Source organism: Danio rerio, chromosome 1, assembly GCF_052040795.2.
Source record: "Danio rerio strain M-AB ecotype USA chromosome 1, GRCz13ab, whole genome shotgun sequence".
NCBI classification, from domain to species: Eukaryota; Metazoa; Chordata; class Actinopteri; order Cypriniformes; family Danionidae; genus Danio; species Danio rerio.
In genome coordinates this window covers 28,115,837-28,140,981 of record NC_141021.1, presented here as the reverse complement: position 1 = coordinate 28,140,981, position 25,145 = coordinate 28,115,837, and the positions used below count along the sequence as shown (strand labels likewise).

Sequence of the window (25,145 nt, the reverse complement as noted above, 5' to 3'; positions counted from 1 at the left end):
TTTAACATGCCATTTTTATCCATTGAATTAGTCCCTGTGTCAACAATTTGTACCCATCCAACAAAAAAAGCAAAGGTAAAAGTCTTAATCATGCGAGAAGGGAAATTTTAGCAGTCATCTGCGTAGGTTTGAAATGACAGGCAAAAGTAGAGACGGAGGTATTGAGTATCAGTGAAGCAGAAGAACACCATCATTGAACATTGTGCTTGAATGGGGTGGATTAAAACATCACAACCATCATCAGGTTTTTACAAGCACTGGCATGATTACAATAACTGTGATTAATTACTGGACTATCTGCTCATCAATCAGCCTTTATATGTAAGATTCAAACTATGAGTAAACAAACAAAACCAAACAAAAAGCATTCAGTCGGGAATTTCTGTTAAATTTATTTATTTGTTAATGGTAACAATTCTAATAGTTTAAAACACATGTACAGAATTTAAATTAAGATGATGACGTTTTTGAACAGATTGTGTCAATACACTAATTCAACATTAAAATCAATCTTACAAAGTCAGCTGATTGGCCAACACTTCTCTAGAAATAATGTCTAAAGAATTTTATTTAGTTTAAATGGTTTACTGATAATGTATTACTTTAAAAAAAATTCAACTAACACATGTTTTAACTTTCGCCAACTTATCCAAGAAATTCTGCAAGCTTTTGTAATTCAGGACAGCTCTTGACCAGATCGGGTATAGAGGACAATGTCTGTGAATACAAAAAGATAAATAAATAAAAGTAAATGGTGTAAATAATGTTTTTTTTTCTCAAATATGTACAGTATACAATTTAGATTTTTCCTCTGACCTGTCTGACAGTTTCAATCATGTCGTCAAGCAGATGTAGTTCTCGCTCCATTTTACTCTGGTTCATGGCATGGACCCTTTGCTACAGAATCACAATACAATAATCCAAAATCCAAATGATATCAAAAAGATATTAACATTAAATGCACATTTAGTATTGTACTTAAAGAACATGTGAAATTTTGTCTGATCATACTTAAACAAAAAGCATTTACTGAATTATTTGACCAGTTCTACCAAGACGATGCATACCTATTCTGTACTGCTACACCACATGCAATAGAATATCAATGAATCTCTAAAATAATAAAATAATATAAAGAACAATAAACAGATAAGACTTACATGTCTTTTCGCCCTCTCCAAGACCTTAGCACGATTTTCCTCAGTTTCCATTAAATTTGCTTTGAGCTTCTCAACCTAAGAGCACAATGTGTGCAGGTATTCATATTAGTTAACATTTACAAAATGAGTCCGTGTCAATTCTAAATAGGAACTACATACAATTTAACTATTTACAATTTAATCACTGTATTTTTTTTATATTATAATGACATTGAGTAATACTTTCAATTTTTGACTGATCTAATTGAAAGCAGAAACACTGCCATCTTACTGGAAGTCTCATAATGACGTTGAATTAAATAGCCATGTTAGAATGCATGACAAACTAGGTTGTAGAGAGTTGGGGGTAAAATAGAATAAATATTTAAATATTTAATGGCTCATAGTACTCACTGAAAAAAAATCTGGATGAACTACATTACCTCTCGGAGAAGTCTGATTCTTTCATCTAAGGTTTTGGCACTGGCTGCTGATTGGACGCCCGACTGGTCAAGCTCCTCCCTTAAGGCCTGAACCTCCACCTGTGTCTGCTGCACCAGCCGACGCAAATCAGCAACTTCTCGACGCAACTCCTGTTCCACACAAACAAAGTACAGGCTAAACACTACACAACGCTAACAAGACCACACCATTTTATCCATCAATCATTTATAGCTGAGGTCAGATTTATCAGCCCCCCTGTTTATTTTTCCCCCATTTTCTGTTTAACAGAGAGAAGACTTTTTCAACACATTACTAAACATAATGGTTTTAATAACTCTTTTCTAATAACTGATTTATTTTATCTTTGCCACGATGACTACATATATTTACTAGATATTTTTAAAGAAAATTCAATACAGCTTAAAGAGACATTTAAAGGCTTAAATAGGTTAATTTGGTTAACTAGGCAGGATAGGGTAATTAGGCAAGTTATTGTATATTGATGGTTTGTTCTGCAGACAATTTGAAAAAATATAGCTCAAAGGGGCTAATAATATTGACCATAAAATGTTTATAAAAAAATTTATTCTAGCCGAATTAAAACAAATAAAACTCTTCAGAAGAAACAATATTATGAGACATACTGTGAAAATGTCCTTGCTCTGTTAAACATCCTTTGGCAAATATTTAAAAAGAAAAAAAAATTAAAAGGGGAGTTAATAATTTTGACTTCAACTATGTAAGTGGCAATAGAGATTTCATGATGTCAGTAGTCAGTAAATGTACCCTCAATTAATACATACATTATTCTCTGCTTTGTATTTGTGTGCCGCTTCCATATTCTCCTCCATCTCACTGCAGAGTTTCCTCAGGTTTCTTTCATCCTTTAAAAATGCCAAGACATACATATGAATCATGTAATCGTATAATTCATCTTTTGACGCTCTAAATCGTCAAAGCATGTATGAATAAGCTTTTAAACAGTACCTGAGCTTTTTGCTGCAGGACCAAAGCATCTTTGTCCACCTGAGCCTGCAGTCTGTCCACAGTCTGCCGCAGCTGCGAGACCTCCAGGGTGTGTGTCTGAGATGCTTCCTGCATCGCCTCCTGCAGGCCACATCTGAAACAACATGTATATATGTATATATGTATATATATACAGTTGAAGTCAGAATTATTAGCCCCCCTAAATTATTAGACCGCTTGTTTATTTTTTCCATAATTTCTGTTTAACCGAGAAAAGATTTTGTCAACACATTTCTAAACATAATAATTTTAATAACTCATTTCTAATAACCGATTTATTTTATCTTTACCATGATGTCTGTAAATAATATTTTACTAGATATTTTTCAAGACACTTCTATACAGCTTAAAGTGACATCTAAAGGCTTAACTAGGTTAATTAAGTTAACTAGCCAGGTTAGGGTAATTAGGCAAGTTATTGTATAACGATGGTTTGTTCTGTAGATTATCGAGAAAAAATATAGCTAAAAGGAGCTAATAATTTTGTCCCTAAAATGGATCATAAAAAATTCAAAACAGCTTTTATTCTAGCCGAAATAAAACAAATAAGACTTTATTCAGAAGGAAAAATATTATCAGACATACTGTAAAAATGTCCTTGCTCTGTTAAACATCATTTGTAAAATATTTAAAAAAGAAGAAAAAAAATTAAAAGGGGCTAATAATTCTGACTTCAACTGTATATATATATATATATATATATATATATATATATATATATATATATATATATATATATATATATGGTTTATCAGGAATGCTTCATTGTTTCTTATATAAAAGCAAAATATGTATTAAATTGATAATATTATACAAATAAAACTGACAAGTGTGGTTTTGGAATAAAAATGACGGCATTCCCCTTTCTCTGCTGCATTAACATGCATGTTCAACAATAAATATTTGAATATTAATAAATTAATTTTATTAACAGCAAAAAAACTAAATATTTCTGCTAAATAGAAAGTAGAAATGGCCAATTTGCACACCAATCCCTCCACAAATACAAAAAAAAAAAAAAAAAAAAAAATCAACCCTTAATATTTTAGTAAATTATTTAATTAATAAAAAAAATTAATAAAAAAAAAAAAAAAATCAATGCAGGCAGACGCACTAAAACTTGGCACAAAATACAAGGAAGCAAAATCCAAAATTTTGAAAAAAAAGAGAGATGCAGCACTCTGATGTTCAGGTATGACCAGTTCAGCTACAATTTAAACTTAACTCATGTCATTTTGACTTGTGCCACATTTTACATTACATAAGAAACACTGGACAAAAATACACCATTTGATCACTCGCAATTTTTATTACTCTTCTGTGGAACATGAAAGAAGACGTTTTTTCAGTGGACATGAACGTTGTTTGGTTAAGTGTTCTCCAAAACATTTCTTTTTTTGTGTTGCACAGAAGAAAAAGTCATGCAATGTTTACAATATACAGCGAGTAAAATAAGCATTAAACACGTCACCATTTTTCTCAGAAAACAAAGTTCTTAAGGTGCGGTTTACTTGACATTTTCGGCAGACGTCTGTAACAACCAAAATAATCCATACATTCAAAGAAAACTAAATTAATTTGTTTAAAAATTAAGTGTAGTAAACTGAATGACACATGGAAAAAGTTTTAAGCTAAAGAAAGGGAAGTGGTAAAAGCCCAGAGAGCAGCTGAAATCTCTTAGCAGTAACCAACCCTGCACCTCATCACTGTAGATTAATATTAACTTCTTTAGTGTTTAAATAACCAGGATCATGATGAAGATGAAACCAGGGTGGACATTTCAGCAAGACAATCACCTCACTTGAATCCCACAGAAAATTAGAACTGAAGATTAGATTTCATAGAAGAGACCCCAAGAAACATTATTTTATATAAAGTATTAAATACATTTAATTCTCCTTGTGTCATTCCATTGTTATTACATGCAACTATTTTACTAGATTTTCTTTTGTTTCTGTTTATTTGTATGTTTGGGTTATGTTAACAGCTCCTTTAGAAATACAATAACCAGGAAAAACCATGTGTTTAATACTTATTTTACCCGCTGTTTATTATTATTATTATTATAATTATATGCACTTATGCATTTAAGGCAAGCCACATATACCACAACTCAAATTCAAACCCCAGCCTTTCTCCTATTTGCATTAACCAAGTAGTAAACGAATTTGAGACTTACATGGTCTGCTTCAGAGTCTGCTGCTCCATGTCCTTCTGAACTCTCAGTTGGTCTAAGTTCAATAGAAGATCTGAGATGGACTCACCCAAATCAGACAACAGCTCCAGCATATGGCTCCGTCTCACCTCTGAGAAAACATCAGAACAGTTACATATCCATTTTATTCATACACTATTATTCTAGACTATTGTATCTAGACCAGTGCTAAAAAAGCAAAACGTTCTTTTAACTACATATACAGTTGAGGCCATAATTATAAACCCTCCTGTGAAATTGTTTGTCTTTTCAAATTTTCAAATGCACCCTTAAGATTGTTTTGATTGTCCTTTGAACAAACCAGAGTTATCCAAGAACTTGCCTTGTTAACCTACCTTTCCTATCCAAGGTAAATGACCTAGTTAAGCCCTAATAGACACCTATAATGAAAATCATCTTCTGTTTGGGCAGGACTGTGTGTAGGTATAGTGTGTCTACAGTCATATTGGAGAGACAAACACAATAAGTCTCTTTTTTTTAGTTTCCTGACGTTAAAATATGATCCAAATTACTCCCATTTTGAGGCCCACTGCAACGTGACGTAGGAGTGTGGTTTCCCCACCCACCAAATTTAGCAGATGTGTATTAATGTGTCTTCATATCAACAAAACAGGGTGTGCGCATAGCAACTGGGATTAAGAGATCTGTTGAGTTCTCTGTGATCATCAATCATCATCAAATGTGATCAAGAATGAGTTTTAAAGCATATTTTAAATGTGCATGTTTGTAATGAATTACAGTAGTTTTACCATCTTTACTTTATCACCACAGCTGCATGTCAGTACAATTATAAAAGAAAACACTTCAATCCCAGTTTGTGGATGATAAATCAGGTTTATTTTGTACATTAACATAGCGAATATTCATACAGCAGTGGATGTGCATCTGTCACACGCATGCACTGTGTGTGTGTGTCCGCTGTGTGTGTGTGTGTGTCCGCTGTGTGTGTGTGTGTGTGTCCGCTATGTGTGTGTGTGTGTGTGTGAACTTTGTAGCGACATTGTGTGTCACTCATCATTCTCATTGACTCATTAACTCCACAACACGGGAAAGTTTCATTGGTTAAGTTCTTACTGTAGTATTTCTAACAAACGTTACGTGAAATATGCTTCCTTCATGTCTGTCACTGTACTGGTTCAATCGCAGCCGGGGTGGAGATTGAGGCACACTCTGACAGGCACATGGGAACGGTGGGCGGGGAGAGCCGGCATTAAAGGCACAGGCAACAAAAACAGCTACATTGTGTTCAGAGCAGAAAATTACAAACTTTTGAAAGGTATAATAAATAATCTGATGGGTAATTTGAGCTGCAACTTAAAGGGCCACGAAAACCCACTGTTTAAGCAGGGTGTTTTCACACTTCTAGTTTGGAAAAAGTCAGGAAAGTGGGTGTGTCAAGCTCTGTTTAGGTGGGAGTGTCAGGGGAGAGAAAGAGGGAAGGTTTTGGATAAAAATGGGCACGCGCTGATTTTCAGAGGCAAAACAAACACAGACGCAGGGAAGGAAGACAGTGACTGTGTTAACATAGACATCACTCATTCATTCATTCATGCATGCCCCCTATGACAAACTGCTGGAAGAGTGTAGTTTCAATGGAATGTTTGATACTACACGGCAAATGGGAGAAAAACTCAGGTATCATCAGAAAGCAGTGTTTGTATAGACTATCCTGTTACAAAATGCGGTGAAAATTTTACACGACATAATAGTTTGATAAACACTGAAGGAATACTACCGATGATGCAAACTAACTTTGCCATTTAAATAAACAAACAAAGGCCACTGATCGCTCACTTAGCAAATCTGTAGAGACAGGACAATCAACACCAACTGGAACCACTTCTTTTTTACAAGGAGATGAGTGGCAAATGCGGATTTCACCATTTTCAGATGTTAAAAGCTCTTGGGTAAAAATGTTCTTTACAAACGCATTTCTGCAGCGTGTCGTGTGCACTGTAATCCACACGTGAGTCCAGCTGTGCTCTCATAGCGGGAAATGAAAACAAAACCTTTGGTACAGCACATTTATAAATGCAACGCTGACGACCCACATCTTTAAACAATTCTTCTTCCACTTGTTTTGGCAACACAATGTGGCCAAAATCTGCCGTCTGAACACTGTAACAGGTAAAAAGGTCTTCGAAGCTATCATGCATATTAATGAAGTTGCACCTCATACACAATAGAGCACGCTGATTAGTTTGAACCAAGTCTTTCTCATGTATTAATGCTACACACTCCGAAACGTCACGATGTACTCGCAGGTACAGACATCCACTCTCTATACTGGAATACACGCAAAGATCTAATCGGCGTGATACAGCTTCAAAAATTCATTTCAAACCGGAAGATTAAATTTGCTCGAAATAACGCAAAAATAACGCATGGGACACATATATGACTGTCAACAGCTCAAAAATGTGTTTTGGTGTTTCGTGACCCTTTAACAGATTCTGGAGACTTATCTTTAATTATGAAAAAGGCCCTTTAAAATGCCACTTTAAGCTAAATACTAGTATCTTGCAAAATAACTAATGAAATAGCATGTATTGTCATCATGGCAAAGCAAAATAAATTTGTTATTAAAAATTAGGTAGTAATCTACTATAATTTAGAAACGTATTGCAATCTCTCTGTAAGACAGTGGCTTACATCACTTTAATTTTCATGTGAAAACGTCTCTTACTTTGGTTCTCAGTAACACATTTACTCACGGGGAGCATAGTTTCTGCGCATGGACACACATTCTTTCATGAACAGAGCCAGCTCAGAGATTAATTAAAGAAATGGGGGAAATGCAAAATACTCATTTAAAATTTTTTATACAAAACCGAAAAAGCTGCAATATCCATATGTATGTTGAACCGTGAAAGTCATACTGAATGCTTCAATATTATACAGAGTACTGTGGCACACCTAATAGCAACACAGTCTTAGTTTAACTCTAGGTACTAGCAGTTGAGGACAAAAACACAATGTGATATCGGATATCTAAATGCATTATTAGTTGGTAATAAACATACCTTTTACTTCAGTCTGTGTAGTTTGCAGTATTCGGGTAAAAGCGCTGGTTTCGCTGCCAATACAGTCTTGTGGCTCTTCCCTCTCCTCTGCAAAACATCAGAAAACATAAACGAGTCGATCAGTAATGATGATATATTGATTAAATTTCCTCTTGATGGAAAAGTGCTTCAACCCTATAATATACACAATACTGACATAGAACAAAACTATTTCTATGAATACACATTCATAGGTCTTAGGTGTACTTTTGATTGACAACAGTATTCACACACCTTTTATGTTTGTGATTATTGGACAAGACAAACAGCATTTTTAACCTGTTATTTAGTTTGCATTTGTTTACAGTAGCAGCTATAGTCAGAATCGCTAATAAGATAATCAAATGTCCCTGTATTAGTAGCACTTGCCAAATTGACACAAAGTATGGAATATTAACACACCTGAATCCTCTGAAGTCTCTGTTTCAGGTTCTTGTGTCTTCATAATAGCCACCATAATAGAATCCACAAAAGAGCTGGAGGGATGTCGATGAGTTTGCAGAGTGTTTTCAGAGGACTTTGACTCCTGACCAGTGAAAGATGGCAACAAAATGTTAATTCAGACAAAAAAAAAAAGTTGTGTGAACAAGTACTTTTGTAAAATTTTAATAGTAATTTTTAAAAAGTCATTAAAATTTTACAGGAGTAAATTACATTTTTGTAAATAATACTTTTACATCCAACCAGCACAGAAGTGAGGCACGCCCTAGAGAACTAATATTTTCAAATATATCATTGATTAAACATTTTCTGTAAATAAAATTAGATTGACAGAAAGCTATTGGTGATCGAGCTGCATAATAAAAAAAGAGACGGATGTTTTTTTGTACAGGTGTCTGCAGCTTAAAAATTTAAATATCAAAAAAAAAAAAAAAAAAAAAAAGCTAATATGCATATATGTCTACTGTAATAAAAATTATTGCAATGTAACACAATATTTCATTAAGACACAAGCAAGTTCACCCTAAAACTCTTGGGGTCTTAAGAAGTGTGCAACAAATTAGAAACTGATATCATAAAAGAACGAGGTTTTTGTGAGCTGCTTTACCAACAAAGGCCTCTAGGTGAAATTTAAGCACAAATTTGAAGATTCCTAGACAGGGTCTCTGCAGATAACATGTCAAATGTAAGACTTTTTACGACCTTTTTAAGACCATTAGGTATTAAATTTAAGACCTATTTCGCAATATCAAAAACACACGAGAAAAAACATAAAAGCACAAAATTAGGGGTAAAATTTTTTTATTTAAATTGAACAGTACTAAAGACAAATTAGATGCACCAATGAGCTACAGAAAAAAAAAACATAACACTAATTTATACTTTCGTCTGGCGCCGCATCGCACACCTTACAAAACGGATGAGGCTTTTATACTTGACACGTTCACCATTGAGATATTTTTTTAAATGACAGGGGGCAGTCAAAAAAAACCGACAGTAAAATCAGACGAATAAAAAGAGAATCATTATCATTGAAGATGTTTTTAAGTGCTGCCTTTCCTCACAGTTAATTCCCCTCATCTCTCAGAATAGCCCAAATCCAACGCATCTTAATAGTTTAATCACTGGAAAATCTATTAAACGACATATAAGGATGTTTCTTTTTCGAATTAGTACAAAAGGTACACTACAAGATTGATTACTTGTCTCCGCCATTGCACTTTGCTTCTACCGGAACAAAGTTTTCCCTACTTCCGGTCCCGATCGCTATTTTGTGAAATAGGCCTATTGGACTAGTGAAATAAAGAACTACAACACCCCAAAAACCTAGCAACAACAACAACAAAGATTTTCAATGAGCATTAGATGAGTGTTACATGAACATCGCAAAAATAAGACCTGTGCAAAATATTTAAGACCTAGAACAGCGAATTTAAGGCTTTTTAAAGCCTTAAATTTCGATTTTTAAATTTTAGACTTTAAGACTTTAAGACCCCGCGGGGACCCTGCTAGTAGTCATTAAGTTACTCTAAATTACACTATATTTGACTATTTTTGACAAACACTAGAATATTCATTTTTTGCATAATAATATAAAACAGAAGTTTGTAGCTACGTAAGTGTTGAACTTTAAATAGGAAAATTATTAATACTCGTTTTTGAAAGTTGAGTGAGATGCTAACGGTCTAATACAGGGATGGGCAACTTTGGTCATGCAGGGGCACTGTCCAGCAGAGTTTTGCCCCAACACTAATCAAACACATCTAAACAAGCTAATCAGTGTCCTTAAGATTACTTGTTACAACAAATATATATAAACTAGATATCGCATACCTGAGCATACGTCAATAGAGCCGCCACATTTGTACAGTGGTCCCAGGACAAATGTCATTCAATGCCATTTCAAAGATGCTGAACTTTGGCGCTGTGTACAGGTGTAGTAACGAGCAATCAAAGAAAACAAAGCACAGAGGCATAACATTTTATAGGTAGGATTTCATTTTTTTATGTTTGTGTATGTTTCGAACGTTTGTGCTAAACAAGTAACGTTACTGATAGTAATACAGTCACTTACTGCATTCACCATAAGGCAGAGTAGCACCAAACTCGTACTAAATAGTAGGCTTATGCTAGTTTTTTTTTTTTTCATAAAAGCAGCAAACAATGTAAATGAAATATGGCAACAAGAAGCTGCGGTGCTAGAAATTTGTATTATTGTTGGCTAAGTAAACAAGTCGTTAAGGGAAATTAATTCACAAACAAAATGCTACCTCCGTTAGAATTAGAAGTAAAAGTAGAAGAGGGGGTGTGTTTCAGGACACGGATTAGATCAAATTTAGGAGGGAGGGAGGATAATACATTTCCATACACACAAACACATGCTCTTTGTCTGCAATACCGGTGTGGTCACTTATCTATCGATGTGGAAAAGTGATAATGTAAAATTATAATTTTCGTAATTTAAAAAAAATATTTGCATACTGATCACAGATACATGTATACATGTGTATATATCTCAAGCTCTGCATGGCCAGTCCTCCACTGCACCTTGGTCCCACATTCATTTTAAAGGAGCGCTACCCTGTACAAAAATGGCGGCTTTATTGACGCATTACTTCCAATAGACAAAAACAGGGTGGGCAACATCTAACATAAATATCTTTGACTAGCTACAAGCAGGTGTGTTTGATTAGGGTTGAAGCTAAAATACACAGGAGAGTGGCCCTCCAGGACTGAAGTTACCCATCCCTGGTCTAATCCAGTTCAATGATTTATGTTAAGCTGAGATAAAAGTGCTCATGCCAGACCCAGAGATTAGCAAATCGACTATGTAATCTAGAGTAGAGAATTATCTAGAGAAATTATCTTCACAAATAAAAATATTTCAGCTCTCTCACTCTCCATAGACTGCAATGGTCAACCATGTGATGTCAGTGGTTCAATTATAATTCTACAAAGCATCAAGAACATTTTTGTGCACCAAAATGGTCAGGGTGCACGTTTATTACAGGCAATATAATGTATTGCCATTTGAGTCAACAGCATGACAATCAAGTGTTGTAATGCCTGTAGTGTATGCGCACCCTAGTCTAACGAGGAAGACATTTGCACTTGAAGCTTTGTGAGATTAGATTACAGTTGAAAAACTGAAGCCCCATGGAATATTTTAAAGGGCACCTATGGTGAAAAATCTCCTTTTCAAGCTGTTTGGACAGACATGTGTGTAAGTATAGTGTATAGACCAGGGGTCACCAACCCTGTTCCTGGAGAGCTACCTTCCTGCAGAATTCAGTCCCAACCCTGATCAAACACACCTGAACCAATTAATAGTACCTAAAGCAGCACTTGATAATAACAAACAGGTGTGTTTGGTCAGGGTTGCAACTGAAATGTGCAGGAAGGTAACTCTCCAGGAACAGGGTTGTTGACCCCTGGTATAGACCATCATATTGGGGTGATATAAACACACCCAGTCCTTTTTTTTTTTTAACTTAACATAAAAACTGTGGACCAATTTAAGCGGTTTTTAGATTGACCGCAACTTGACATAGGAGTGCGGTCCCCCCGCCCACCAATATTGATTGACAGGCGCATCACCATATCCTCAGTTTGTCGTTTCATGTCCACCATTTTCGATGGTGGACGTGATAACGATGTCACTAAAGGAACACCCTTGCTCTATTTTAGATGCAAGGCTCAGTGGCCTCAACACAAGATCAACATTCATTACATGATCACTCTCATCGGAATCATTGTTTGTTATTTTGTTTGTTTGTAGGTAGGTTTGCAAACATGTGTACTTTTCATTGCGTCTACCTTAAACTTCAGCCGTTTGTATTTCTCACGGTCACAAAAGCTGCCTGTGATCTTAACTAGGTGCAGCTGGAAAGTGCGAGCTCAATGCCTCACGTGAGTGTCTCTCCATAGGAAATAAAATAACGAACTTGCCTGCAGGTTGCACACCAGAAGCGCCGCTCGGCGATGCGCAGCGTAGCGCCATGCATTTTAGAATTCTAAACATGGGTTTCTATCAGGGTACAAACACTGCCTGTCAGTCTGTTGCCAAACACAGAGTGGGGGGAGCTCTTTTCTCCGCCCCCTTGTTACATGGGCGGGAACTTGAAACTAATTTTCATGTGAAGCAACATACCCCTAAAACAGCGAGCTGTGTACACGCCCCCAAAATAACACTTTTTAACACATTATAAAGACATCTGAACTGTAGTTTCAACTGAACCTAAACTAGCACATTTAAAAAAACTATAATATTAAATCTTAAAAAAGGGGTAAACTATGTGTCTTTTAACAATTTTGATTCCTTTTCTCTAAAGTGAACATCTCGGGATTGTTGCAGTCCACGGAAGATAAGAGAGCTCTTCGATAACATCAAGGTCAGTGGTCTCAAACTCAATTCTTAGAGAGCCGCAGTTCTGCATAGTTTAGCTTCAACCATCTTTAACTCGCACCTGCTTGATAGTCCATAATAGTCTTGCACACCTTGACTAGTTGGATCAGCTTTGTTTGATTAGGGTTTGAAGCACAACTGTGTGGAATTGCAGCCCTCCAGGAATCACATTTGAAACCTATGATCTAAATCGAGTGCCCAAACCCTGCTTCTGGAGATCTACTTACCTGCAGAAATCAGCAACAACCTTGATCAAACGTCTGTTTTAATTATCAAATTCGTCTTCAAATCCCACTTAGTTGGTTTAGTTGTGTTTGATAAGTGTTGAAGTTCAACTACGCAGGAAGATAGATTTCCAGAAACAGGGTCAAAAATATCTTTAATTTATGAACAGTTCTCAAGGCACAACCGGAGTAATTTTTTTTTTTTCGGGTAAAATAACCTTTTAATAAATAATAAATAAACTAACACTGCTGCACTCACATTCACTATTCTTTTACACAAATTGATGCTGGAATTAAATTTCTATCCTTTGGCATTTGTTAACATAAGGCATTGTTAATATAAGCCTCAACTCTATTTAACCAGGAAAAGTCTGCCTTTGAGTCATTTAAAAGTAGGTAAAAGTTGAAAATAGAGACCTTGGAGGTTAGGGATTCCTTTAGGATGTTTGTGAGATTGCAAACTCTGTGGTTTAGGAGCATGACATCATTACACGCCTGAGCCATCTGCTCTCCCTGTTCCAGCAACATCCTCCGAGCTTTGTCCCGTGTGGTGTCCAGCTCTTCCTGTCGAGACTCTTTCTCAAGCCTTAGAAGAGAGATGGCATCAAAAAAAAAAGCTTGCATTAATTCTAAGATAACTGCTTTAAAATTTAACAGTGGTTAGACAGGAATATGCCGTTACCGCAGCTGCTCCAGTGCAAGTTTGAGGTCTTCACACTCCAGGTTTCTCTCTCTAAGGCCCTGTAAATGGCATCGCAGCAGTCGCTCACTTTCTTCCATCTGTTCACGTGCCAGTTCATTTTCTGCCTGCAAGAACTGTCAGAACACAAATTTCTTATACTGTAGGCAGAATTGCATTGTTAAAAGTATTATGGATATACACTAATAAATGCAATGTATAAATAACTCCTCACTTCACTCATTTCTTTGGCACTGGAGAGTTCAGTCTGAAGTTGATCCATCTGACCGAGCTGACGGCGGTGAATCTCAGCTTCAGTTTGGAGCTCTTTAATCAAGATGTCTCTCTGTAACAGTGCTTCCTCAAATTCCTCTAGCTGTTTCTTAGAAGTTTCCAGCGCTTCTTCAAGACTGCCGAAAGCATTTATTTTATTAACATTTTTTTTTTGTTCCTTTTTTTTTTTTTTTAAATAAATCAATTATATTTGTGCTAGCATTTAAATATCAAGATATACCAGTTGGCTCTCTCTGTAGCTTGCTGTGCATCACAAACTGACTGCTGCAACCTAGAGAAGAAAATTACAAGTTAGAAGTTCACTATATATTTTGTTGACCATATCACTGTCAGCTAATATTACACACTGAAACTATCTGATCCAAGTTTTCTTCATTCTTCATTGTATAATTACAGCTGAACAGCTCAGAATGTCACATGGAATGTTTTGAGTTCCTACTAAGCCAAATTTCTTATTTCCTGACTAAATAGCTCAATTTCCGTGACATTTAATAAACAAAAAACAGGATTTTGATAGCCACTATGAGAATGACAATAAAAAAAGAGATGCCAAGTGTCTTTGCATGACTACAAATTGGTCCCTCTGCTGTATTTGATAGCTTGATAGTACTTTTACAAACATTACATTTTTGTTGTCTACTTAACACCCAGTCTGGTCATTTTAAAGCCAAAGCTCTTAAAATGTATATTATCCAGACACGTTAGCCTTAATTAACAGGTACAGTTTGGTGACTCCATTTGACTAAAGTGACTGCCAGCTGATGAATGTGAATTAAATAAAATGGAGCTAAAAAAAAAACTCAATATGACAAAAGATTTGAGACATAAAATGTACATAAAATTGAAACTAAAATGTAATTTCAACATAATAAAAAATGCTGATAATGCATGACTTTGAAAAAATTATATAAAAATTTCCCTACTTCTAGAATAATGGACCTTTTAAAATTGAATGATATTCCAAAAATTCCAAGACTTTTGGTTCCTTTTCTGGACTTCTGAATATCATGTGACCATTTCTTTCTATAGTCAGAGAACTCTAGGATTTCATCTTAAATTTCTTCATTTATGATAAAATGAAGAGTGAATGTGTAAGGGGGTGACTTGAGAATACATTATTTGAATGAAATATTCCTTTAAGTCAACTTGATCTGCAATAAATAACAAAAGTTAATGGTTACAAGTCTAAACTGGAGCTCCATCAATTGTTGTATAGTTGTATTTATAGTGACTATTTTAAATTTTGAGATTCCTTTTGCAGCATCGACAACGTAATTTAGTAGATTCCTTTAAATAGACTTAAGCAATCATTTATTTGCTCAAATGTAAAATAAGATGAAAGGTCTTGTGTTTCAAATCCACAGGTTGCAGATGAAAGTGATCTAGGTTGCAAACTAATACAGCATTACTGTTTTAAAGCTTGCTTAATGCTTTAAGCTGAATACTAGTATCCTGCAATAAAAATAGTACAATACTATTTACTGACAGTCATCACGGCAATAAAAAAATAAATTAGATATTAAAACTATTATGCTTAAAATGTGTTAAAAAAATATCCCCTCTCCTAAACAGTACTGAAAAAGAATTATAATTTAACAAGAGCTAATAATTTTGACCTCAAGTGTAATTTTTATCTTTAACATTTTCTTAATGTTATAAACAAATAAAAAAAAATGGGATACTCTCCTTTTATTTGGAAAATGAAATGCATTGTTCATGTAATATGTTTGTTTTCATAATTGCTCTTTGTAACCTGGCTTTTTAATTAAACAAATTCTTTAACAAATGCAAAGAAACTGTAAAGTTGTAAAGATGTGCAACAGGATAAATAGAAAAAATAGAATTGAAATTAAAAATAGTTTTGGAATCGCTAGAATCGGATTCGATTAGATTGTGAAGTTCCTAAAGATTCCCACCAGAAGCGGCTTGATTGGCTTATTTAAAATTAAAAGTCCTTAAGCATATATAGATCATTATACATTTAAATGCCATATTCCCAAAGGTGGATTTTTGCTGACATACTTGCTGGTCTCAGAGGCGAGGGTCTGTTCCAGGAAGGCGTAAGAGGCCAGTGTGGACGTGACTGTGGCTGAGAGCTCAGTGCTTCTCCTCTGCAGCAGAAAGCGCTCATCTTCTGCCTGATTCAGCTGCTCTCTTAGGACTAACATCTCTGAATAAACACAAAGCAGAGTCAAGCAGATGCTCACCTTTTACTACACAGGGTCAAAAGTAAGTCAGTGTCACACCTGAAGTCATGATGGTCTGCTGCATGTTCAAGTCTGAAATCTGCTGACTGGCATCTTGCAAGCTTGACCTCATGTGCTCTAGTTCATTTTCCATCTTGGAGTTTATGGAAAGAGCAATTAAAAAGAGAGACTGCATTTAAATTAAATAAGAGTTGTTAGGACTGCGTTGTTGTGTTTCTGTGTGTTGATTTTGATTTCTAGATAGGGGCGTGCCTCTAGCGCACCTGATGCTGGTCGGCGCCCTTATTTAAACCCCGGCAGAGTGTTTGTCGGGGCCGCTGTCCATTCACTTGGCAGTTGGCCAGAGCCATGCTCCTATTTGGGCATTATGCTTTGTTTCGCATCCATACACTATCACTGACAACATTTACCGCATCCATACACTTGCATTTCACACTGATTGAACATACTGATTCTGATATTTTGATTATATAATTTAAAGTGAGTTAAATAAATCTTATTTTTGATTATACTTCTCCTTGTCGTCTCCCTTATTATGTTACATTCCTGAGCCAGGTGTAACAAAGTTTTTAGAAGAAGATTAAAAAAGTATGCTATGAATATTTTTGATATTATAATTAGCAAAAGCATTTTACTGAGAGTTTTAGTTAAACAAATAAAACAAGTCAATTTAGCTGTAATTGTAAAAAAACGTTTGTCTGGACGGCTAAAACAAATATATGCAAACCCAGTTTAAACCACTTAATGTTTTGAAATTCAAGTTTTTTTTTTAACATGAAACGTATCTTTATAATTTAGTGCTATTTTAGTATTAATGTTTTATTGAAAAAGGTAGTTTCAGATTTATGTTTTGTAGTTTCTGACAAAGAAACTTAAATATTGAAATTGAAAACTGATTATTAGGTTCACTATGACAACATGTTAAATTTATCTTTCCACAATGCTTTTTTTTTTTTTTTTTTAATGTCCTTTGGCCCTGAAGTGAAGCCAGCATCAAATTAACTAGGTATTGATCAGGCTGTCTAAACAAACAGGTCCAATTTTATCATTTAAATGATGCAAGAATGACAGTGGACAGTCAATCTTTAAGAAAATAAAGTGGATTGATTTCATAATTCACAGGTAACATAAGCATGCTGTCAGAGACATAGTTTTAAATGACTAAGAAAGGCTAAATGTTAAGTTGCGATTGATGAAGCCCAATTCAAACCAAGTCATTGGCTTCCACTCACTCTCAAATCAAGGAGCATACTATTGGTCGATGCAGAGAATCCACCAGACCAATCTGAATCTACTATCATATGGCTTCAGACGGTCTCTGTGTTCCTTTTTATAGTTTGACATGCATTGTTCTAAGTATGAATAAATAAAATAACAGAATGCAGTCGACTTCAGTGGTAAACTTCTTACCATGTTTCTCTCTTCCACGGCTCGGTCTCTTATTTCCAAATGCTGCTTGCTCTGCTCCATGGCAGTTGTGGTTCTCTGATGGAGATGGCGAAGTACTGGGTTTATCCTCTGAACCAGTTCCTGAGCCTTTCTCAGCTTTGCACAGTTGAAAAAGGTCAAATAGGTTAAATCACTGACTCTTCGCACACTACTTTCACTGATCTTTCACTGATCACTGATAGGCTTAATATGAAGTGTTACCTCCTTAAACAATTTTTTGTTATCCTCTTGCATCCTTCTCGAATGGACACTTGCTGCACTGAAGGATTCTGTGTATGACTTGCTCAGTACAACCTTGAAAATTCCACAAAATTCCCACTCAGAATCAGGATCGGACAATACGACAAAAAGCTCATTTCACAATACAAGTCACCTCATATGGTGATCCAAATATAATTCCATTTCTGTAAATCCAATTAATTTAATTTTATATATATTGACCACATGTAAAGGACAATTTTTTACATTTTAAAGAGTTTACTCAGAAGTTTACCCATTCATATGTGAAAAACTTCTCTGATTTTATTTAGAACTTGAGGATAAATATTTGAATAAAAATAAAGAAACATAAATATATTAATAAAATATAAAACGCTTTTTAAAAACTAATGATTATAGGACCAAAAAAAAAAAAAAAAGTATCCAAAATAAGAGTAAAATTGTACTTTCAAGACAGCAACTCTCACAATGTGCTTATTATTATTCCTGTCTGCAACCCTGTAATATTATGCTTGTACAAATTATGGATCAAAATTCCAATATACAATAGACCATTAAATAAAATGATAGACTTTTTTTTTTTGTTCATACAATATATATTGTCATATTGCACAGCCCTACTTTCAAACTGTCTTTAGTCACTGTTATGCTAATGAAAATATTTTAATTGCATAAACATTGAGGTATGTAAATATGAGCAGACCAGTGATGGGTAGGCCAGTTTGAGTGCTGACATTAGTTCCTGGTGAGACCCAATTGTGTCCTCTAGCTCAGCCACCTGGGAAATGTGATGGTCCCGCAACTGCTGGGTTACGCTGAAGGCCTACACACAAAGAACAAGATAAGCAATATCTCAGACAAACAGCTTTAAAATACATAAATATCTGGGTTTCTGAGTTATAGCAAACTAATCAAATCTTCTCACAGCTTCCTTCTCCTCTAGTGCCGCATCCATACGCTGCTTCATGTCTTTCATCTTCTCCTCCATTCTTTGAAGTGTTCCCTTAGACCTCCCATAAAGAGACTTCATCTGACTGGCCTACACAACACAGACATATTATAAGATGTGACTGGTAAAGATCTTCTGTCACATTGAGAATAAGACCTAATTTGTACAATTAAAAATAGTCACTTACCTGTCTAGATAAAGTTTCTTGATCTGCAGTAACAGAAGCTCCAATCTGTTTCATCTTGAGGATGGCATCCTCTGTGCTTGACTTAAATGAGTTCTACAGATAAATTATGATACATATCAGAATTTTCAAAATTTGCAAAAGTGTAACTTTGAAAAATTGAGTAATAGAGAGCAACTCACCAGTCCAACCCTCATTGCTTGAATGCTGTTATATAGACTGTGAAGAATCTCCTGATCGTACTCAAGACACTGAATTCTCTCCAGGGCAGTCCCATACAAATCTCTGTATGTGCCATTCTGACAAAAAAGCAGCAAAAAATTGCATTAATATAAATTCCAGCTCAGCATTTGTCTATTTAAACATAAGAATATTCTCATAGGCAGAATATATATATATATATATATATATATATATATATATATATATATATATATACACACACACACACACACACACACACACACACACACACACACACACACACACACACACACACATACATATATATATATATATATATATACACACATACATACATACATACATACATATAAACATGGTAAATATATAAAAAACTGAGAAATAATTGTAAAAGTAAAACAATTTAGTTGGTATTTTAAAAATGAAAACATTTCATTTTGTCAATTAACTTTTTGACTAGAAATGAAAACCGAAAACAATAACTTTATTGAACAGCATTATTTTATTATTATGATTACTATTAAATTAAAATTTGTAAAACCTACACATGGAACTTGTGCAAAAGTTCTAACCATATGTTTTTATATATGAATGAATGTGACCCCATCTTCAGGCAATGAGTTCTCACCTGTCTGAGCTCAGTGTGGTCTGTCTGGATGAGCTTTTCTCTGAGATCAGATGGCGAAGCATCTTTGCTTGGATTATGAGCCCGAGAAGAAGTGAGCTGTTGGGTAAGAACCTCCACCATAATGAGCGTAGAGGTCAACCTCTGCTCCAACTCAGTTCTAGACAGATGCTCTAGATTTCCAGGAGACAAACTTCAAAAAGAGAGACAATGTAGATGACATCAACAGAAAGGCAATGATTCATACTTATCTACTGAGCTAACTTACTTCCATAGAAGGGAGTCTGTTGAAGTGCTAGCATCAGAAACATTAGCCTGTTTGCAAATCTCCATTGTTGTTGAAGTATTAACACTGCGCTCCATTCGCTGAACTGGTGTGCTCCACACACAAACACTGCGCGTTGATACTGGAGAAGTGCCCACTGAAACATTGTGGTGATTCACTGGTGCTGGAGCAGGAACAACCATCTTTCCTGAAGCAACTATCAACAGTTCAGCCATTTGTCTTAGTTGTTCCTGTAAAGGCCCATTGCCGAAAACTGGAGGGGCATTCAACTCATTCTGATGGTCTGCAGAAGGTTTCACATCCTTTTTCTTGGGTGGATCTGAAGGAACAGGTGTGTAGCTAAAAGCATTAACCAGGGATGTAGAGTTCAACAGAGGAGGTGGCATGGGACTCTCCGGGAGCTCGGGCCACAGATGGCTCATTGGGTTCTCGGCTGAGGGATCATGCAAAACACTCCTACTTAGGGTGGGTGTCTTTGGAGTACAAGATCTTGTTAGAGCAATAGCACTAGGAAGATCTTGATGATCCGAGATGGCTTTACTTGATGCATCACATAATCGCATAACTTCTATCTCTTGGTGTATCTCTTCATCCTTTAAACTCAGTGTCTTATCTTTGGGAATGTTGGTTTCTCGGTCAACATTTTCCAAAACAGCAACTTGAGGACAAAGGGTTTCCTCAGAGTGTGAAACTGGCTCCTTTATTTCTGTCATAAACTGTGGATCAAGCTCTTCCAGATGCTTTGCAGTCATGACAGAAGATTCATCATCCTTGGCCTTCTTGGGTTTGTCATCACTGTTGTTTAACTTTGAAACATCTGAACTTTCAGTTTTATTTTCACCATTCGATGCAGACAAGTGTTGGCTTGACTGCTCATGCGTTTTTGATTTCTCCATTTCATGGCATCTCACAGACACAAACTTTTCCTCTGTAATGTGTCCAAAAGGTGATGTTGCATCAACTGTATTTCCAGACCTTTCCGAAAGACATTGTGACTTGGAAAAGAGCTCGTTTTCAGTGCTTGACACATTTAGGACCTGAGACATTTCCTTAGCATGGCAGTACATATGATCAATATGCTTGCTTCCAGGAGTCAAACTAGCAAAGCTTTGACCATAATTTTCAGTGACATCATTTACACAATTCAGACTTTGTTCCTCAGCAAGATTATCTTGAAGTAAAGACATTTCTGACACCTTGGATAGATCAGCAATTTCTATTTCAACCCCAAAACAGCTCAAGCTTTTAAATGTGATCTCTTCTTGCTCATTAGATACACCACAACATCCTTCTGAGAGATCAGGGTGCTCACATTGAGTACCAACATTGTGCTTAACAGTTGATTGAGATGCATCATTGATTGTACTGATGTTGCAGCCATCTTCAATAAAAGACTCGTGACTCTTCCAGTTACAGTAGGAGTGGCCTAAAGGTTGAGGGTTTAAAGATACAACCTCTGTGTCCACTTTAGAAACAGGAGTAGCTTTGTATTGAGAGTTATTTCCAGATGCAAGATCCTTTATGATAATGGATTCATTAGAGATAGCCGAGCTATCTGAAACAAGAACCTCTCCACCGAAGCACATAAATGATTTAAATGTAACATTTTCCACCTCTACATCCTGATGCAGTATGGATGAGGCACCGTAACCTGTAGATCTGCTCCTACAAGAGTATGGATGATCAACATGCTCTTTGCTGGTCTCATTATCCTCTGTGTCCTCAATTATATTAGTCTCATTAGGGTCTCTTTGAAGTGGAACATTATCCTCCAATCCAAGATGGCCGATTAAAACAGATATATCTGACAGTACAGGTTCATCCTCAACTACTACTTCTCCTTCAAGGCAAGCAAAAGATTTTAGTATGAGGTCTTGATGTTCATCAGTGGCATCCATAGTTTGACCACTATTATTGACATCTGTTTTGATAGTTAGGCTTGATGGATTTTCACCAAGAGCAACTTCATGCTGTTAGGAGGCAAAACATCATAGAAGTCAAAAAAAGAAAAAATAATATACAGCGATGGGTACAAAAATGCATTTTTTTCATGCACATTTATAAAATGACAACAATTGATTAAATAGTTTTATCTTGAAGTATTGTGATATTAAATACATTTATTGTAGGACTTTCAGATTTTTGTGTGTACATATATATATATATATATATAGACCAATTACCAACCTACGTCAGGCATGATGTCACACGGGTCCCTGGTTGCAAAAAGAAGACAGGCTACAATGGGAAAGATGTCGTGTTGTGCGGTAGGATGCCGAATTTGAGTCCAAAAACAGAAATCTTAACTTTTACCATACACTACACACTGCTTTAATACGGACTGCAGACGTCTTTGGCTAAATAAGAGCTGAATGAAGTGTGGAGCTAATTAGAAATGCTGGACTCTGCAGTTCTCATGTCATATCAGGTAAGTTCACGCTTTGCTGAATCATACACATTACTCGTTTTTGATTGCAGAAATGATTTCAGCAAAAACGGTTACATATGGTTAAATAAACTGCGGACACTGAATGCTAAGAATGAAATGTGAAAGTTACTTTTATTAAGGTAAATTTGGTTTTATATTCACACACATATATTCAGTGACAACTTGTGACAAACTCCCTATATTGTTTACCACGGCACTTTGAATATTCGGTCTGAAATAACCTTCAAGTGTGACTTGAAAACAACATTAACACTGCTTATTTGACTGTGAACAATGTTGTATATTGATAGTCATTAGCTGCTGCTAATATGATTTCGCTATTTAGAGTTTGCAAATAATATTTTTATGAAATTATATTATTAAGGAGAAAGTCTGAATGTGCAAATATAAAACCAACTTTACCTCTATGTGTAGGTTCACATACCCTGCCGTACAGGTGAAGTTCACTGTCAGAATGCAGTTGTTTTGCGTGTTGGTGATTAATTACCCTGGCCTTGTATAACGTTAGCTCCGTCTTGTTTCCTTGTCTTTGGCTAGGCAGAATCTCAGAGTTTAGCTCTTGAATCTGGTCATTATGGAGCATTATTTCTTGCACATGACCACAAAGAACAACGTTGTTGGCATCCAAAGACTTGTAGACCTTTAACTTCTCTCTTGTAAAATCACTCGGAGCCTCAATGAGATAGTATATTTCGGGCTGGATGCTCGGTCACTTCGTCTTGTCCAATATTCATTGGGAGGGTGCTATCGCAAATGGACCTGTCAGATGATTGCCACTCACTTTAACGTTAATTTTGCTGAATCACTGTGCTTGTCACTGGGTGACGAGCTGTTATAATATGCTGTAAGCATTATGTAAATAATTTATATAATATGCAAGTAATAAATTTTATTTCTAAGACAACAACAAACTCTGCACCGCATCTGATGTCATTCCCTCGCTGTAAATGTTAGGGCTCCCGGTTGCTTTCTGCCACCTCCCTGCGCGCATCCTAAATGTTTACAAACATGGTAATTGGTCTATATATATATAGTTGGTTTCATTTTACATAGACCTTACTTAGCTCAACTTAGACCTTATTCAGCTCAATTGATGATGAGACGGTAAAAGAACAAATTCAATAGGACACGACTTGAATCTGAACAAGAATTAGACGGCCTTGGGAGGTTTTTAAAATAAGAATAGGGACTTTTTTGTTTTTGTTTTTACACACACACACACACACACACACACACACACACACAAAAAACATTATGATCTCAACAAGGATATTTAAATGTTTAAGTTAAATTGGGAAGTAATTTGATCACTCATAGCTGTAACTGTAATACTAATCATAACATAACTGTAAATTGTAAATCCTAAATAAATCTGTAAATTTACATATTTTTTTTCAAATGGTTTCTCTTTTTTCTAATTTATTACTTTTAATTATTAAAGAATTAGTTTCAATTTTTATTTAAAAATATTAAATGAGCGATGTGAAAGCAGTTAAGAAATCTCTCCAAACCTTCATGTTTGAGTCCTTCACATGCGTCGATGCATGTTTAACCATAAGAGTTGGAGTGTCCTGCATATTTAACAGTTCATTCTGTACATCTCTGAGCGGGACTCTGTCTGGTTTGGTCTAAAACACAGAACACACAGGTTTATCATTAGAGCTCATGGTGATGGTTGGAAAAAAACATTCATGTTTATGGTTATGGTATGGACTACTCACATTTGACAAGCCATTGACAGATGACATGTTTTGAGAGTAATATCTGCAATAACACAAAAGAGTGATGGAAGTGATTATTTTATATATAGTGGATTTTCAGGGGGTTGATTAAAGTTTGATAAATATGTAAATCAACCCATACCATTAACAAAAATCATAAAATACTATTTTTTTATAAAAAGCTAGATTCTTCTGCACAAAGGAAGAAAAATGTAGCCTACATTTACAACTACATTAATGTGAAGTTAAATAATTGCATATAACACCCATTTTCCCCACAAACTATCAAGAGATGGTTCACATTTTTACAGCATTACATGACCGTCACTGTTTGCATCCCTTCAAGAAATGTCAACTTTGGCGCCTATTTACACCAATTTTAGACATCACATGTGCTTATCAAATAAGTTACTTATCAAAATAAGCATGCAACTTTAGGTAATTTGTCATGGTCTGAAACACGGGTTTTACGTCCAGATTTACAGTTATCAGACAAGCGGCATTAACTAACGTTATCGTAAAATATTTTAGTAACACGATTATATAAAAATTAGTTCCTCCTTTACTTCTTACCTTATAAGCGATTTATGAACGTTACTGTTTATTTTAATCCTGACTTGACTGATATTGTAAAAACAAGCGTTATCGTCTAAACCGCCACCTTCACGTTCAAAATAAAACGCACAATCAGCTCATTGGTCAAAACCTCTGCGTAACATACGGAAGCCCATTTCTTCTTTGGTTTATTGTTGATTCTCATTCATGTGCATATTGCCACCTGTCGGCCTATTTATGAAAAAAAATCTACCGACAAACATATGCATACCAAAAACCATCTGCACCGATCAACATTTAGAAAAATAGAACATTTAGAAAAGATACAGTAAGGTTTCATTTAGAAAATACATTTAGAAAAAGATACA

At 35.4% G+C, this 25,145-nt stretch overlaps 1 protein-coding gene across 1 annotated transcript; it reads right to left on the bottom strand.

Moving 5' to 3' along the window:
• Nucleotides 1-379: 379 nt before the first annotated feature.
• Nucleotides 380-24,911, bottom strand: spag5 (sperm associated antigen 5). The gene is made up of 26 exons (XM_087237194.1): nucleotides 24,796-24,911; nucleotides 24,223-24,265; nucleotides 24,013-24,129; nucleotides 20,035-22,022; nucleotides 19,770-19,959; nucleotides 19,120-19,236; nucleotides 18,941-19,033; nucleotides 18,730-18,843; nucleotides 18,508-18,627; nucleotides 17,787-17,879; nucleotides 17,547-17,681; nucleotides 16,176-16,269; nucleotides 15,952-16,099; nucleotides 14,150-14,200; nucleotides 13,871-14,045; nucleotides 13,639-13,772; nucleotides 13,374-13,542; nucleotides 8,289-8,412; nucleotides 7,848-7,934; nucleotides 4,789-4,915; nucleotides 2,571-2,703; nucleotides 2,387-2,467; nucleotides 1,583-1,732; nucleotides 1,161-1,235; nucleotides 817-897; nucleotides 380-717 (listed from the first exon to the last, which is right to left on the bottom strand). The coding sequence occupies exons 2-26, from the start codon at nucleotides 24,247-24,249 to the stop codon at nucleotides 646-648; spliced, it is 4,695 nt and encodes a 1,564-aa protein (XP_087093320.1). The 5' UTR covers nucleotides 24,250-24,265; nucleotides 24,796-24,911; the 3' UTR covers nucleotides 380-645.
• Nucleotides 24,912-25,145: the final 234 nt, after the last annotated feature.

What these genes read in the sequence shown, in the direction of transcription:
- spag5 (XM_087237194.1), bottom strand. Translation starts at nt 24,249, where the DNA reads ATGTCATCTGTCAATGGCTTGTCAAAT. An exon ending in CTGTCAATGGCTTGTCAAAT is followed by an intron (nt 24,130 to 24,222) that starts GTGAGTAGTCCA and finishes TCTGTGTTTTAG; the next exon opens with ACCAAACCAGACAGAGTCCC. An exon ending in AAGAAACTTTATCTAGACAG is followed by an intron (nt 18,844 to 18,940) that starts GTAAGTGACTAT and finishes TGTGTTGTGTAG; the next exon opens with GCCAGTCAGATGAAGTCTCT.